Source organism: Perca flavescens, chromosome 20 (genome assembly GCF_004354835.1).
Source record: "Perca flavescens isolate YP-PL-M2 chromosome 20, PFLA_1.0, whole genome shotgun sequence".
NCBI classification, from domain to species: domain Eukaryota; kingdom Metazoa; phylum Chordata; class Actinopteri; order Perciformes; family Percidae; genus Perca; species Perca flavescens.
In genome coordinates, this window is record NC_041350.1 from 8,559,127 (window position 1) to 8,571,639 (window position 12,513).

Consider the following 12,513-nt stretch of genomic DNA (forward strand, 5'->3'; position numbering starts at 1 on the left):
ATTTCAGTCTCATGCATTAAAAACTCACCAAGAAAATGAGCATAGTTCTTGTGCACCTTTTACAGAATTACAGCTTCCAAGATATTTCTTTTTAAGACAGAAAATAATCCAAAACCAAAAGGCACATCCATGTCTTTATTGTTGACGAAGTTATTATATAGCCGTTTGGTAGCAAACATGCAATCTGGATGTAGAGCCCTTAAATACAAAGTGGACAAGGCTGTATAAATAATATAATGTGCACTGTATGGCATGTAAAATATATACTGTGTATATTTATATGTATAAAACATGCTTCTTAGTTAAAGGAGAGTACTCAGTACACACACTCACACGCACACGCACACAAATAGTTACTCTCCACCTGCTATTTAAGCCACATACACAACAATGTGCCCAAACTCAGAGTTTGGTTACTTTTAATACAAAAATATCAGGACAAACACCTTTTAGAAAGAAAAAAAAAAAAGAAAACGTTCAATGGAATAGTGCTGCTCAGTATTTTTGACCCTTGGGATATGATTGCATACCTTTGTTTTTCCTGCTTCTTATTGGTAAATTCTCCTCAATGACTACAAACGACATTCCTGACAGGTGAAGGCCTGTGGGTGACAGCACTTAAAAAGGTCCAATGTGTAGGAATTTCTCCCATCTAGCGTTGATCGTATAGCTCGCACCACGCAGTTCAAATTACGTATTACAGCTACGGTAGCCTTCATGCTACAAAAAGCCGGTCTTTAGCTTTTTTTCCAATATCCTTTTTCTTGGCAAAGAAGAAGACTCCTGTTCCTGGAACTTGGATTTTGAATACGTGCATGAGGCGCAGTGGCAATCGGGAGAGTGGGAATTTTCCCGGTGGGCCGGTAGTGTTTGGAGGCCGCTCCGGCCGGTCTGATTGCAATAGGACACTTTTGTGAAAGGGCAACACAGATTTTGATAATAAACTAAACACGTTACACACTGGACCTTTAAAGTGTGAGGCCTGAAAAGGCAAACGCATGCAAGTCCACTCAAGAGTAGTTGGTGATGAAAGGGGGCTTCAGTCAAGTATATTTGGATAGAAGTAATACAATGCCTGCGTGTCGTCTCTGGTAAAGCCCAGATGTACATTCAAACAACAAAAGGAGCATAGCTCGGATCAGAAAAGCATTAACGGTTGCACCCCTTGAATTCAGTAAACATTAACCCTCATAACTGACAGTGCAGGTTTGAAAGATTATGGGATTGTGATGATCTCATGTCTGGGTCCCCATCTAATGCCATTCAGAGCAGGATTATGTTCACTTGTAACCGTTACTGTAGTCATACAACGACAAACTGGTGATTCAGAGCGTGCCGGAGTCAGAAATCTGAATAAGAGGCACTCAAGGAATTATTTGCTCAAATTCTCCCCCACACCCCTCCGCCTTGCAGACTTTCCCAGAAGTCACAGGTGGCTTGCTTAAGTACCTTATTCAAGTTTCTGTGACCCGTGTGGACATGCACCTGAAAGCGGAATCGTAGGAAGCAAGAAGCTACAATCAATATGTTAGAGAGTCTGAATAAGCCAAAGTACAGATACTGTATCTGGGATCAAGTTCAACAATCTTAGCTGTATACAGCCAACAAATTACAGATTTTACTATCTTCTGAGTGTAGTGTTCCCCATTAAACCCTTCATATTGTTCACAATCATTAAACACAAGGATGCCTTTTTTTCTTTATTTGGCCACGAGAATCCCCAGAGGTGGTGTGGAGGAATTAAGAGTTTTCCTGTTGGGTCCTTCAATCAGACAATGTGTCCTGGTGAGAAGTGTTGAGGTAAGTGTATCCCCTTAATGCCAGCCCTGGGCGAGCTTATAAGAGCTCTCTTCTGTTCCGTAGGAGCTGAACGAGCTGCTCCAGAGACACTTATTTGCTCTAGTCAAGGGCCCAAGCGAAGACTCCGGCTAATATGCTTACAAGCCATCCAGCTTGGTGAAAAGATCACAGGTGTTCAGGTGATCTCCGTAGTCGTCGCCGCTTTGAGTGCCTGGGAAGGAAGTTCAACAAAAAAGGATAAAACAGACTTTGTAACTCTCACAGGCTGAAGCACGACACAGGATGGGCTGTGGAGAAGTGATGTGGAGTTCAGTGTGCTGATCTGCAAACGAAGCTTTGTGTGGTCTTTGATTTAGGAGGACACACACCCCATCACCATGACGATGCGCCACATTCTCAAGCAAGGTTAACTGGGGGAAGAGAGAGAGAGAGATAAACAGATGCAAGATTAGTCTCAGCAAACACCTTGACTATCAGAGGATTACAACAGATCATGTCCTCATGGAACATAAACAATACTAAATCGAGAATCCTGTACAAATCACTTGTACTCACTTATTTCACAAGGTTTCGGTCTTCAGACCTTCACCGAGAAAAGTTTCTGAATTTCTGGTTTTTTTCACAGCCGAGATCACAGACAATCTTTGACATTGGTCCAGTATTAAGCGAGATCGCTGCAGTCGGCAGCGGCGAAACAAGCTACAATGTAACTTATGGGGCAATTGTCCAGCTTGTATTTACCTTCACAAAAGTGCTCGTTTTGCCGCTGACAGGTTCAGATTAATATTCTAAGTGTCTGACAACAGTATGGAAAGGATTTATAAGGAGGTCGACCTATCTGTTAAAAAATAAGATCCTTTTTTTTTAAACGTTTGAACGTTTTGCGTTCGCTAAACTCACCAGACTCCATGTAAATAAACAGTCATTTTAGCAACGTGAAATACACTTCATTCAAAGTCGACAGAAACTAAATAAAACTATGAAAAAAGCTGTTTTGGGCCGTCTTTCCACTTTTCCAACCATCATAACTCTAGTTTTGGTTGAAATAACCACATAGTTTACCGATGGACATGTGAAAATATGTTGGCTCTATACACGTTAAAAGTATTGTTTTTTAAATGGAGTCTGGTGGGTTTAGCGCTAGCGACTTCAGAGCTGTTTCTGGTTAAACAGAAAGGTCTCAAAGAGGTTTTAAAAGGTCTATCTCTGACGGGATCCTTTCCATAATGTTGTCAGACACTTAGAATATTAATCTGAGCCTGTCAGTGGCAAAACAAGCACTTTTGTGAAGATAAATACAAGCTGGACAATTGCCCCATAAGTTGCTACATTGCTTGTTTCACTGCTGCCGACTGCAGCGATCTCGCTTAATACTGGACCAATGTCAAAGATTGTTGTTCTCAGTCACTTAGACCCAGGAACATAGGGTTGGGTCCAGGTTGAAAAAAAACGGTAGTTACCCTTTAAGTAATTTTGTTGCAAACGATGATAAAAGTAACAGAATTTTAAAACAGAGGAGATATTTTTTTACTTAAGAGAAAAAGGGGATATAACCAGACATTTGTTAATGTTCAGCCTGTAAATAAATTAGGGCTGCACGATATGAGGAAAATATGCGATAATGTTTATTACTTGCGATAAATAAAATAGATATTAAAGTGTTCTCAGCTCTGCTGCTTTCAGTATTCTGCTTAAATACAACAAATTGCATGTTGAAGTTAAAACAAATAAAAGGAAATAATTTCCAAAATTATTTTCTTGAAAAAACAAGAAGATTAAATTGAATATAAATTGAATATAAAAAGGCACCACTAAAAAAATGATGACTTTAAAAGTGCACTTTACTACGGATATTTCCTTTAAACTAACACAAAAAAACCTCAGTCTTTCATGATATGTTGCAGCCTTTTGTGTTGCGTTTATTGTGCGAGTTGATATCGCGGATAAAAACCAAAAAAAAAAAAAAACAGATATATTGTGCAGCCCTTAAATAAATTATAAAAAATTAAAAAAAATGGAATACATTTCTGTTTCAACACAGAAGACAATGTATCTGCCTTTTATTTATTTATTTATTTTTTAACACCCAGTGGGGTAAGGTGATCCAAGCTATCCATGCACTGGGACCGACATACAGTATGTGGACATAGCCCGCCACCACCACTACCACCACCAACTGACAACCAGGGCTGTGTCTGAACATCAAGTGCAAAAAGACACTTTTTGGTTGTTAAGCACAAATACACACACGGAGTCGTTTACAGAGAAACATCTGGGCAAAGGAAGAAGAAGAAGAAGAAGAAGAAAGGCTGGGAGAAGTTGTCATTTGTACCAGAGTTCACTGTGGGATTCTTCTCACCGCGTTTTGAAGCCATTTGACCTGCGAGGGCCGAGGCCAGAGGACATAAGGTCACGATGGGTGAGACATGTTTAAGGACTTTAACAGCATTACGTGAACAGAGAACAGCATCGCTTTATCCTCAGCAGCTTCAGAAATATCAAAGTTTTCGTCTCATGTAGCTGTGTTCGGCTAGTGCTCAAAAAACATTATGGGTCTCAAGTTTTTTTTCAAGAAAACAGAATAAGCAACACGGGGTCTTGATACACTGAGATTTGTTTTATCAATTTTCAGACTGGATTTCTTTCCCTTTTCTAAAAATCACAGCAAATTGGGACAGTAGCTGTGTTAATTGATGCCCTGTGGAAACTCCGTGTTCCAATGCCACTGAAAGCAATGCACTGCACAGCACACACTGCACACAGTGTTACCATATGCGGTCCTCAGAAATGAATAGAGGAACAATCATCATCGACATCATCCAATGCCCAGTGCCAGTCCTGAAGACCAAAGTCCTCCAATCTGAAAGGGGAGATTAGTTTTGATGGCCAGGTAACAATTACTGCACATACAAACTGGTGTCCAGAAATAGAGTCTATTCAAGTGTAGGGTTGGCTACTGTTCTCATTTGAAGAGGCTGTGGTGTTATGCAAGATATGCTGAGACGCACAACGAGACTGAGAATTGGGAAACGGGCTCTCATTCTCTGCAGGCTCATCATGTATACAGAGAACAAAGCGCCACAGCCGCTTACTTTCTCACACTTCAAAAACACCTCTGAATTCTAGATACAAAGGACAGGTTTTATTCTCCTCTACAGGAACAGCTCCACTGCATAAATATAAACTGTGGGGTTCAAAACCACTAGCTTTCACACAGGTTGACAATAGAAATAGCAATGCTGCTTTTGTTAGATATGGTGACTCTGGGAGCACAATAGATGAGAACGATATCAGCATTTTTTGACTAAATTAGCCAGGAGCAGTGTCAGGCCAAAAGATTATTTTGCAATAGTTTTTTTTTTTTTTTTTTTTTTTTTTTCGCATTTCCTCTGATCCATAGGAGCCAACCAGTGTAAAACTGATCACTTAATGTTGCATACAGTACGTAATGTGTATAGTTTGACCCATTATACCATTCCAACTCTAGCCTATTCATATCCCAACATTTCATACAAACTGGAACACATTAAATCCAATGGGTGCCAAGACTTTCTTTTAAGCTTTTCCAAAAAGCAGAACATGTTCAGACATGATCTCTCTCTCTCTCGCTCGTTTTTTTTGCTACCTGCTCTTGCTGGTGGGGAGCTGTCGACTGGGCCTCCTCATGGACTGGCTGGGCTGGACCTTCATGGAAGCGCGAGGCGAGGAGCGTGCAAACTGCTCCGGCGGCGGAGGCTTCTTGGGAATCTTCTTGACCAGTCGGTTCACCCACTTCTGCTGCTCCTCCTGAGACACGGCCAGCAGCAGCAGGTTCTTTGCCGAAGACACGTCGTAGTTCACTGGTAGTGGGAGAGACGCGCAGCTTTCAGTTATAGTCTTTAGTTGTCTTTGTTAGCAACATTGGTATTTGGTAATTCACAATAGTAATATTGTTCACATCCTAAAGCGTCATTTATGGTTCCGCGGAGGCTCCACGCAGAGCTTTCGCCGTAGCCTACGTTAAGCGGCCTGAAGTTTATACTTGTGCGCTGGTGTCTGTGTCGATTTCTTTTAAGAGAATAGCTGGGCCGGCATGTGTGTGTGTGTGTGCGTGCGTTGGGAGTGTGTGGTAGAACAAGTGAGAGAGTGACGGCGATTAGCTTCGGCGCGAGGGCCGACTCTAGAGTCATAGTGAGAGAAACAAAGTGTCTCCCCTGAGCTTTCTGACCACGGTGGGAAAACTGTGGCAGGAAAAGTTAACCCTCTCCTTGATGTGATGTTTTTGGAGAACGAGAAACAGGAAATGAGTCGGGGGAAATGCAACGCTACCAAGCCACGGCCGAGCGACGTGCGTCGCCGCAATGTCTGGTTAAATTTTTTCGAGAGGCGCACGTCAGGCTACGGCGTAGGGTCCGTGTCTCCACGTACCTATGTACGTACGTAGCCACGGTGTAGATTTTACGCAGAAGCATACATTTACGCTCAAAGCTGCACATAAGCTACATCAACGAACTTGTTTGTTCATAGACCAGTCGCTATGTGAAGCATCCTACCTTTGCATGGAGCGATGATCTCCTCCTTCTTGTCCATGTGGTCCTTGTGGCACTTGATGTGACAGCGCCGGCACTCCAGGGCGGGCGGCGGCTTGAACATGTTCCACAGTGGCTTGGTGCACGCCTCGCAGTTGGTGGGGAAATGGTAGAGCGTGGGGATGAACTCGTGGCCCTTGTGGCAGATGTAGCTGGACTTCTCTCCGATGGGCAGCGGGTCCTCTGGCTCCTTCTTGCTCTCGCCTTCATTGGCATAAAGAATCTGGAAAAGAGAATGAGGGTAGTGAGGATTTTTTTTGTCCAAATGTGTGCTCAAACAAAAAGCATATAATGATCATTCATGATCGTTCATTCTATTTCTTTATTAAAAGGTCCCATGGCATGAAAATGTCACTTTATGAGTTTTTTTAACATTAATATGCATTCCCCCAGGCTGCCTACGGGGGACCATAGGCACCATAGGCAGTGGATAGGAATGGCGATAGGTGTAAACCGAGCCCTGGGTATCCTGCTCTGCCTTTGAGAAAATGAAAGCTCAGATGGGCCGATCTGGAATCTTCTCCTTATGAGGTCATAAGGAGCAAGGTTACCTCCCCTTTCTCTGCTTTGCCCGCCCAGAGAATTTGGCCCATCCATGAGAAAGTGAGAGACATCATGGCTTTCAAACGAGCAAAGTGGCAGTTGGTCAAGGCCACACCCCCCCCCTCCACCTTGCCCCCCCTCCTGAATAGCTGCAGACACAGAAATGGCACATACTAAGGAAAGCTCATTGTGGGACTGGCTCTAGTGGCTGTAATTCTGCACCAAGGCTGAAATACAGTATTAGGGGACCACTAAGGTCTATATAAAAGCATTCAAAAAGCAGCATGTCATGGGACCTTTAAACAAATTCAAGACATCACAGTACAATTCAGAATTTCAATAATAAGACGGTTGAAGTGATGCTGAGACAGACCTGGAATATCCTGGGGATTTCTTTGGCGTCAGCACGGTACACATCTGTTTGAGTGACGGGCCTCACATGGAAGAGTTTGCTGTGTGAAGAAAATAAGTTAGTGTCAACAAGTCAGCTGCACCTAAATAACCAACAAAAAATGCCCCTACAGTAACAAACTAAACTGAGTCCTGGGTGGCCATTCTCTGCAGAGGTGGATTCGGTGGTATACTCACTCTATATCAAGCACCATGTAGGGAATGGACTGCTCTTTGTCTTGCTCGTTGTTGTAGAAGAGAATCTTCTTGCTGCTCACTACAACATACTACAGGAACAGAACACACATGGGAAGGTGATGTTAGGTCGAGGAGAGACTTATAAAAATCATTGAAGCAGCTTCGCTTGCTCTACCTTTTTCTCCCATCCAAACTTCTTGGTGTTGTTTCTTACAGGGAGAGAGAGCCAGCCCTCCAGCCTGGTTTCTGAGTGGGAGAAAGACACCAAAAGAGGATACAGTATGTAAGCAAAAGGATCATCTGTCAACATAATCTACAACATGTGTTAACATAAAATACATTTTCAGACTACCTTCATTTGAATCCGAAATAAAAAGCTGCTTGTAGCTAATGCCACACGGCAATATTGACACAAACCGTAATACGAACACCAGTTCTGGTACAAGGTCTAATCCAGGTCTTTTTTTATAAATTTATTTATTGACTGACAGTACATTTTCTGCAAAACATTTGCACATGCAAACTAAATTTAAGCTAAAAGTGGTGAACATCGGTGATGTAAAAATAAAAGATGGATTAACGGACCCATTTCAGCCACCAACATAAAGAATGTTTTCAGAATGAGATTCAAGCTCCTTTATCAATCCCCCAATGGGATTAATAATACTTTTTTAAAGTATTTTTAATAATACTTTTTTCCACTTCTTTCTTTTTTGATTTCCTTCAAAACCCAAATCCATCATTTATGAGCTCTCACCTGCGAATGCATCATCAGTATCAAACTCTGGCCCACTGCTGACGCTGGCAGAGTCCATCGATTGAACACTGAGCGTCTGCAGGAGGTTCCTCAGCTGCTCGATGTCACTGTCCTTACTGTCCAGGGCCATCTGCAGCTCAATACGCATCTGGCTCTCATCAGACAGTTGCTGCAAATAAAAGGAAAACAGAGGAAACAAGGTCCAGTCAAAGACACCGCGACACATGCTGGTCCAGCCTATAGAAACTGCTGCTACACAATGGGAATTGACAGGACTGGGAAATTATCTTCCACATTTGCAGAAAATCAGACGGTTGTCCGTGAGATCAGAGACACGAGAAGTCAGAATACTGTCATAAAAGGAAAGTGGTCTACTGACCGCCTGCATTTCGTTGATCTCTCTCTGGTATTTGATGATGCTGCTGTTGAGTTTTTCCTTCTCCGACCTCAGCTCCAACTGCAGCTTCCGGTTCTCCTTCTCCTTTCGCCGCATGTCTGTGTCGTTCCCGCGGCGACTGCCCACGCCGCGAACCTCCTTCCTGTTCATGATCTCTGCCAGCTTATTGACGGCCTGCGGACGGACACGAGCACCACAGTTCATGCTTTGGCTTGTTTTCAGAGGAGGTCTAGTTGTAGGAAAGCCTCAGGATCTGATGGATCCAGATACTTTGATTCTTCCCTCACATTTAGCTCTTTCCATTTTAAAACCAAATCTCTCAAGCTGCTGTACAAGTGTGTAACTGACTAAAAATGAAGCACTTGTGTGGTATTATTTAATAGTGAGGTTTAAAACCTGAGTTTTCAGCGTCCTCTCTGACTGCAGCTGCTTCTCAAATGCCTGCTTCATCTGGCTGATCTGCTGCTCCCAATCCTTTGACTTCTCAGATTCTGAAACCAAAGAGATGATAAATGTCAACCCTGACAAGATTTAGCTTCAAATAAAATGTAACGTTACACAACACTTTAATTACCTTCTATTGCCTCCTTCAGTTTGTTGTTCAGCTCCTCCTTCTCATTGGCTAGGTTGGCGACATCACTGGTCAGGGTCCTATTGGCTTCCTCCAGCTGCATGGGGCAGGAAATATGGTCATATTCACTATATTATATTATATTATATTATATTATAGGTAATTATGAGCGCAGTCTGTCTAAGCTGTCTGCCACTACCACCTGAACTTCTTCTGTTTTCTTGGTGTCTTTTCTACAGCTTGAGAATGCACTGAGTTTATACTTTATTGTTGTACATCATATTGCAAGACTTCATAAATAAAGGCAGGCTTTAGGGTTTTTGAAACTGCCTACAATACAAAACCCTTTTCAGATCATACAGACTGATCATACAACTGGGAAGACAGAGACAGGGGTTGATGCAACTCACCGAACTGATGGTGATGTCCTTCTCGGACAGCTCCTGGCGATGGCGGGCCATCATTTCCTTCAGTTCCAGCTCCTTCATGATCTTCTCCTTCTCCAGGTCGGAGTACTGCTCCTCAGCGATGGAGCGCGCCAGCTGCTCCGAGTCAGCCTTTGTCAGCGTGATCTCCAGCTGAGCTGCCAACGAATCCCTGAAAGATATTTAAAAGTAAAACATGAAAGGCTGAACAACTATTGATCACAAAATACACAAGTATCATTCACAGATGTAAATTAACTGACTGGTAAAATTAATAAAACACAGTTAAATATGTGTGTGTGTGTGTGTGTGTGTGTGTGTGTGTGTGTGTGTGTGTGTGTGTGTGTATTAAAGGAACACGCTGACATATTGGGACTTTAGCTTATTCACCGTATCCCCCAGAGTTAGATAAGTCCATACATACCCTTCTCCTCTCCGTGCGTGTCGTAACTCTGTCTGACGCACACTCCGCTAGTCTAGCTTAGCACAGATCCTGGAGGTAACCGGCTCCAACTAGCCTACTGCTCCCAATAAGTGACAAAATAACGCCAACATGTTCCTATTTACATGTTGTGATTTGTATAGTCACAGCGTGTACAAATAACAAGGTCACATTAGACACAGCCATCTTCTAACCGTATACATACTGGGAACTATATTCTCAGAAGGCGAAGCACTGCTACTTGGGTGGAGTGATTTGCTCGCAGCACCTGAGAAGCCCCGTGGTGAGGAGCAGAGAGTTCGCCTGGAATTCGCTCAGTTGCTCAGTTAAGCTAGGCTAGCGAACAGTGCTTCCGACAGGGTTACGACACGCAGAGATGAGAGGGTACGTATGGACTTATCTAACTCTGGGGGATATGGTGAGTAAGCTAAAGTCCCAATAAGTCGGCGTGTTCCTTTAACTGACTGCTACTTCCTTGCTAGTACTGTAACTTCCTTATTTGGTCTTGGTTTTGGCCATGTTTCGAGAAAAAAACAAACAGCTGTTGAATTTTGTCATTGATGTTTAAAGTGGATTTAAAAGAAAATACATTTTCAAACAGACAAACCAACCTCTCCTCCTGTAGCTCCTGCAGAGACTGCTGTACATCTTTGTAGAGTTTGTTCCTCTCCTCACACTCCTCCTTTAGTTCACGAACCTGGGTCTTATACAGCGTCTGGAACACAGCAAACTGTTGATATACACCTCGCAATCACAATACATTAACACACGCTGTGATGCAACTCAACGCCTCCATGCACCTCATGAATTCAGCAGCCTACTACTGTGCATTTCCACTGGGAAGACCAGAATCCACAATGAATGCAAAAAGAGAAGCCATCAAATAAAAGAAAACACTATGATAAAGGGAAACCTATCACTTGGGTTTTGTTAAGCATTAGATTATTCCATTTACACGCATTAGCTACTGAAATAAAAGCAATGCTGTTCTGACGGCAAATTACAGCCCACACGCACTCAGCAAGAGAGATGCAGAACCATAATGTGTTGCTTAGTCATTCCACATCCACATTTGTAATTACAGAGCAGAATAAAGACTCACAGAGAAATACTGTTCAGCTTCTAATTGGTCCTGTAATTCCTTCATTTGCCCGTCCGTGTCCTGTCTTTCTCTGCAGTCAGAAATAAATCAAACATTCCATTATCCATCATCCTCTTTGTGTCAAAATATGAAGCCTCGGGTATTAATGCTACAAAAGAGGTAAATCGAAAATGTAAACTGACTTGCGCAGCTCTTGGTTCTGCTTCTCAAGGCTGCGTTTAATGTCGAGCAGGTGATTCGTTTCCTGCTTGAGTTGCTTCTCTGATGTTCGCAGAGAACTGAGCTGCTGGTTCTGGGCCTTCAGGTCGTTCTGAGTCAGGTTACGCTTCTGGGTCTCCTGCTCGATCTTAAGCGTTAGGTTTTTCACCTGAAAGAATGAACAGAGTACAGCGGGACATTAATGTCATTATTTCAGCGTTTCTGCAGGCTTCACCAAGTCAAATTTAAGACTTTTTAAGACAATTATGAATTCAATTTAAGACCCACTGTATATCACAACATCAAAAAAAGAAAAGGTAATGCAGTCACAAAATTAATTGCTTTTTTGTATAAAAGCAGTAGGCTTCAAATACGTTGTTAGTAACCGACTTAAACCAAGCCCTGAAGTTTTTTTCAAGCCAAGGATCCCTAAACTTGCACTTCCCCATAACCTATTGGACCATCTGAAAGAGACTTGCGCCAATAATATGAAAGCCAATTGGCTGCAATATAAGACGCACGTACGTAATACTGCAAATTTTTTTATTAGCTGAATGACTGCTCGTCCTCTACAGCTCAGAACTGACATATTATTACACAAGTTGCAAAACTGGTTTCTGTAGGTGCCATTTAATAACTAAACACACACTTCACTGTTCCCATGCACAGAATGTAAATCCTCACCTCTTCAGTTAGCCGGTCCTTGTGTCTGCGCAGCTCATCTAGTTTCTGCAGAGCCTGTTTGTAGTCACAGTCCATCATGCTGCTGTGCTTCTCCAGATCCAGTATTCGGTTCTCCAGCCGAAGTTTGGCCCCTCGCTCCTCCACCAGCTTCTGCTCCATCTCTGGATGTGATATTACACGTTAAAGTCATGTTCACCAATACTGATGGGTATGTAAAGCGGTTAACAATAAATGTAAAATGTGTGCGTGTAGCGTAGCAATGCATTTAGCGCTGAACGTGGAGTCAGAGATGTCTAGTGGTGCTTTACAGCGTCTCATGTGTGATGGTTCAAACAGACAGTTACAAGTAGGTAGTCCGTACCAGTCAAAAGTTTGGACACGCTTTCTCCAAACCTTCAACTGGTAGTGTATGTGAGAAAGCAACTTCCACTAAAGAAA

The 12,513-nt window shown here is 42.7% G+C and overlaps 1 protein-coding gene across 4 annotated transcripts in view; it reads right to left on the minus strand.

The window, feature by feature from the left end:
- Positions 1-1,712: 1,712 nt before the first annotated feature.
- Positions 1,713-12,513, minus strand: part of rock2a (rho-associated, coiled-coil containing protein kinase 2a) — a 42,884-nt gene continuing 32,083 nt past the window's right edge. The window contains exons 18-33 of one of the 4 annotated variants that reach the window (XM_028565237.1): positions 12,076-12,236; positions 11,376-11,560; positions 11,194-11,263; positions 10,703-10,806; positions 9,635-9,821; positions 9,228-9,321; positions 9,050-9,144; positions 8,636-8,827; positions 8,257-8,425; positions 7,675-7,745; positions 7,500-7,588; positions 7,285-7,363; positions 6,333-6,591; positions 5,426-5,639; positions 4,160-4,180; positions 1,713-2,210 (exon numbers count right to left, since the gene is read on the minus strand). In XM_028565237.1, coding sequence (XP_028421038.1) covers positions 2,207-2,210; positions 4,160-4,180; positions 5,426-5,639; positions 6,333-6,591; positions 7,285-7,363; positions 7,500-7,588; positions 7,675-7,745; positions 8,257-8,425; positions 8,636-8,827; positions 9,050-9,144; positions 9,228-9,321; positions 9,635-9,821; positions 10,703-10,806; positions 11,194-11,263; positions 11,376-11,560; positions 12,076-12,236 — 1,994 coding nt within the window. In that variant the 3' untranslated portion in view covers positions 1,713-2,206. The other 3 variants (XM_028565236.1, XM_028565238.1, XM_028565235.1) reach the window with 3 other exon arrangements.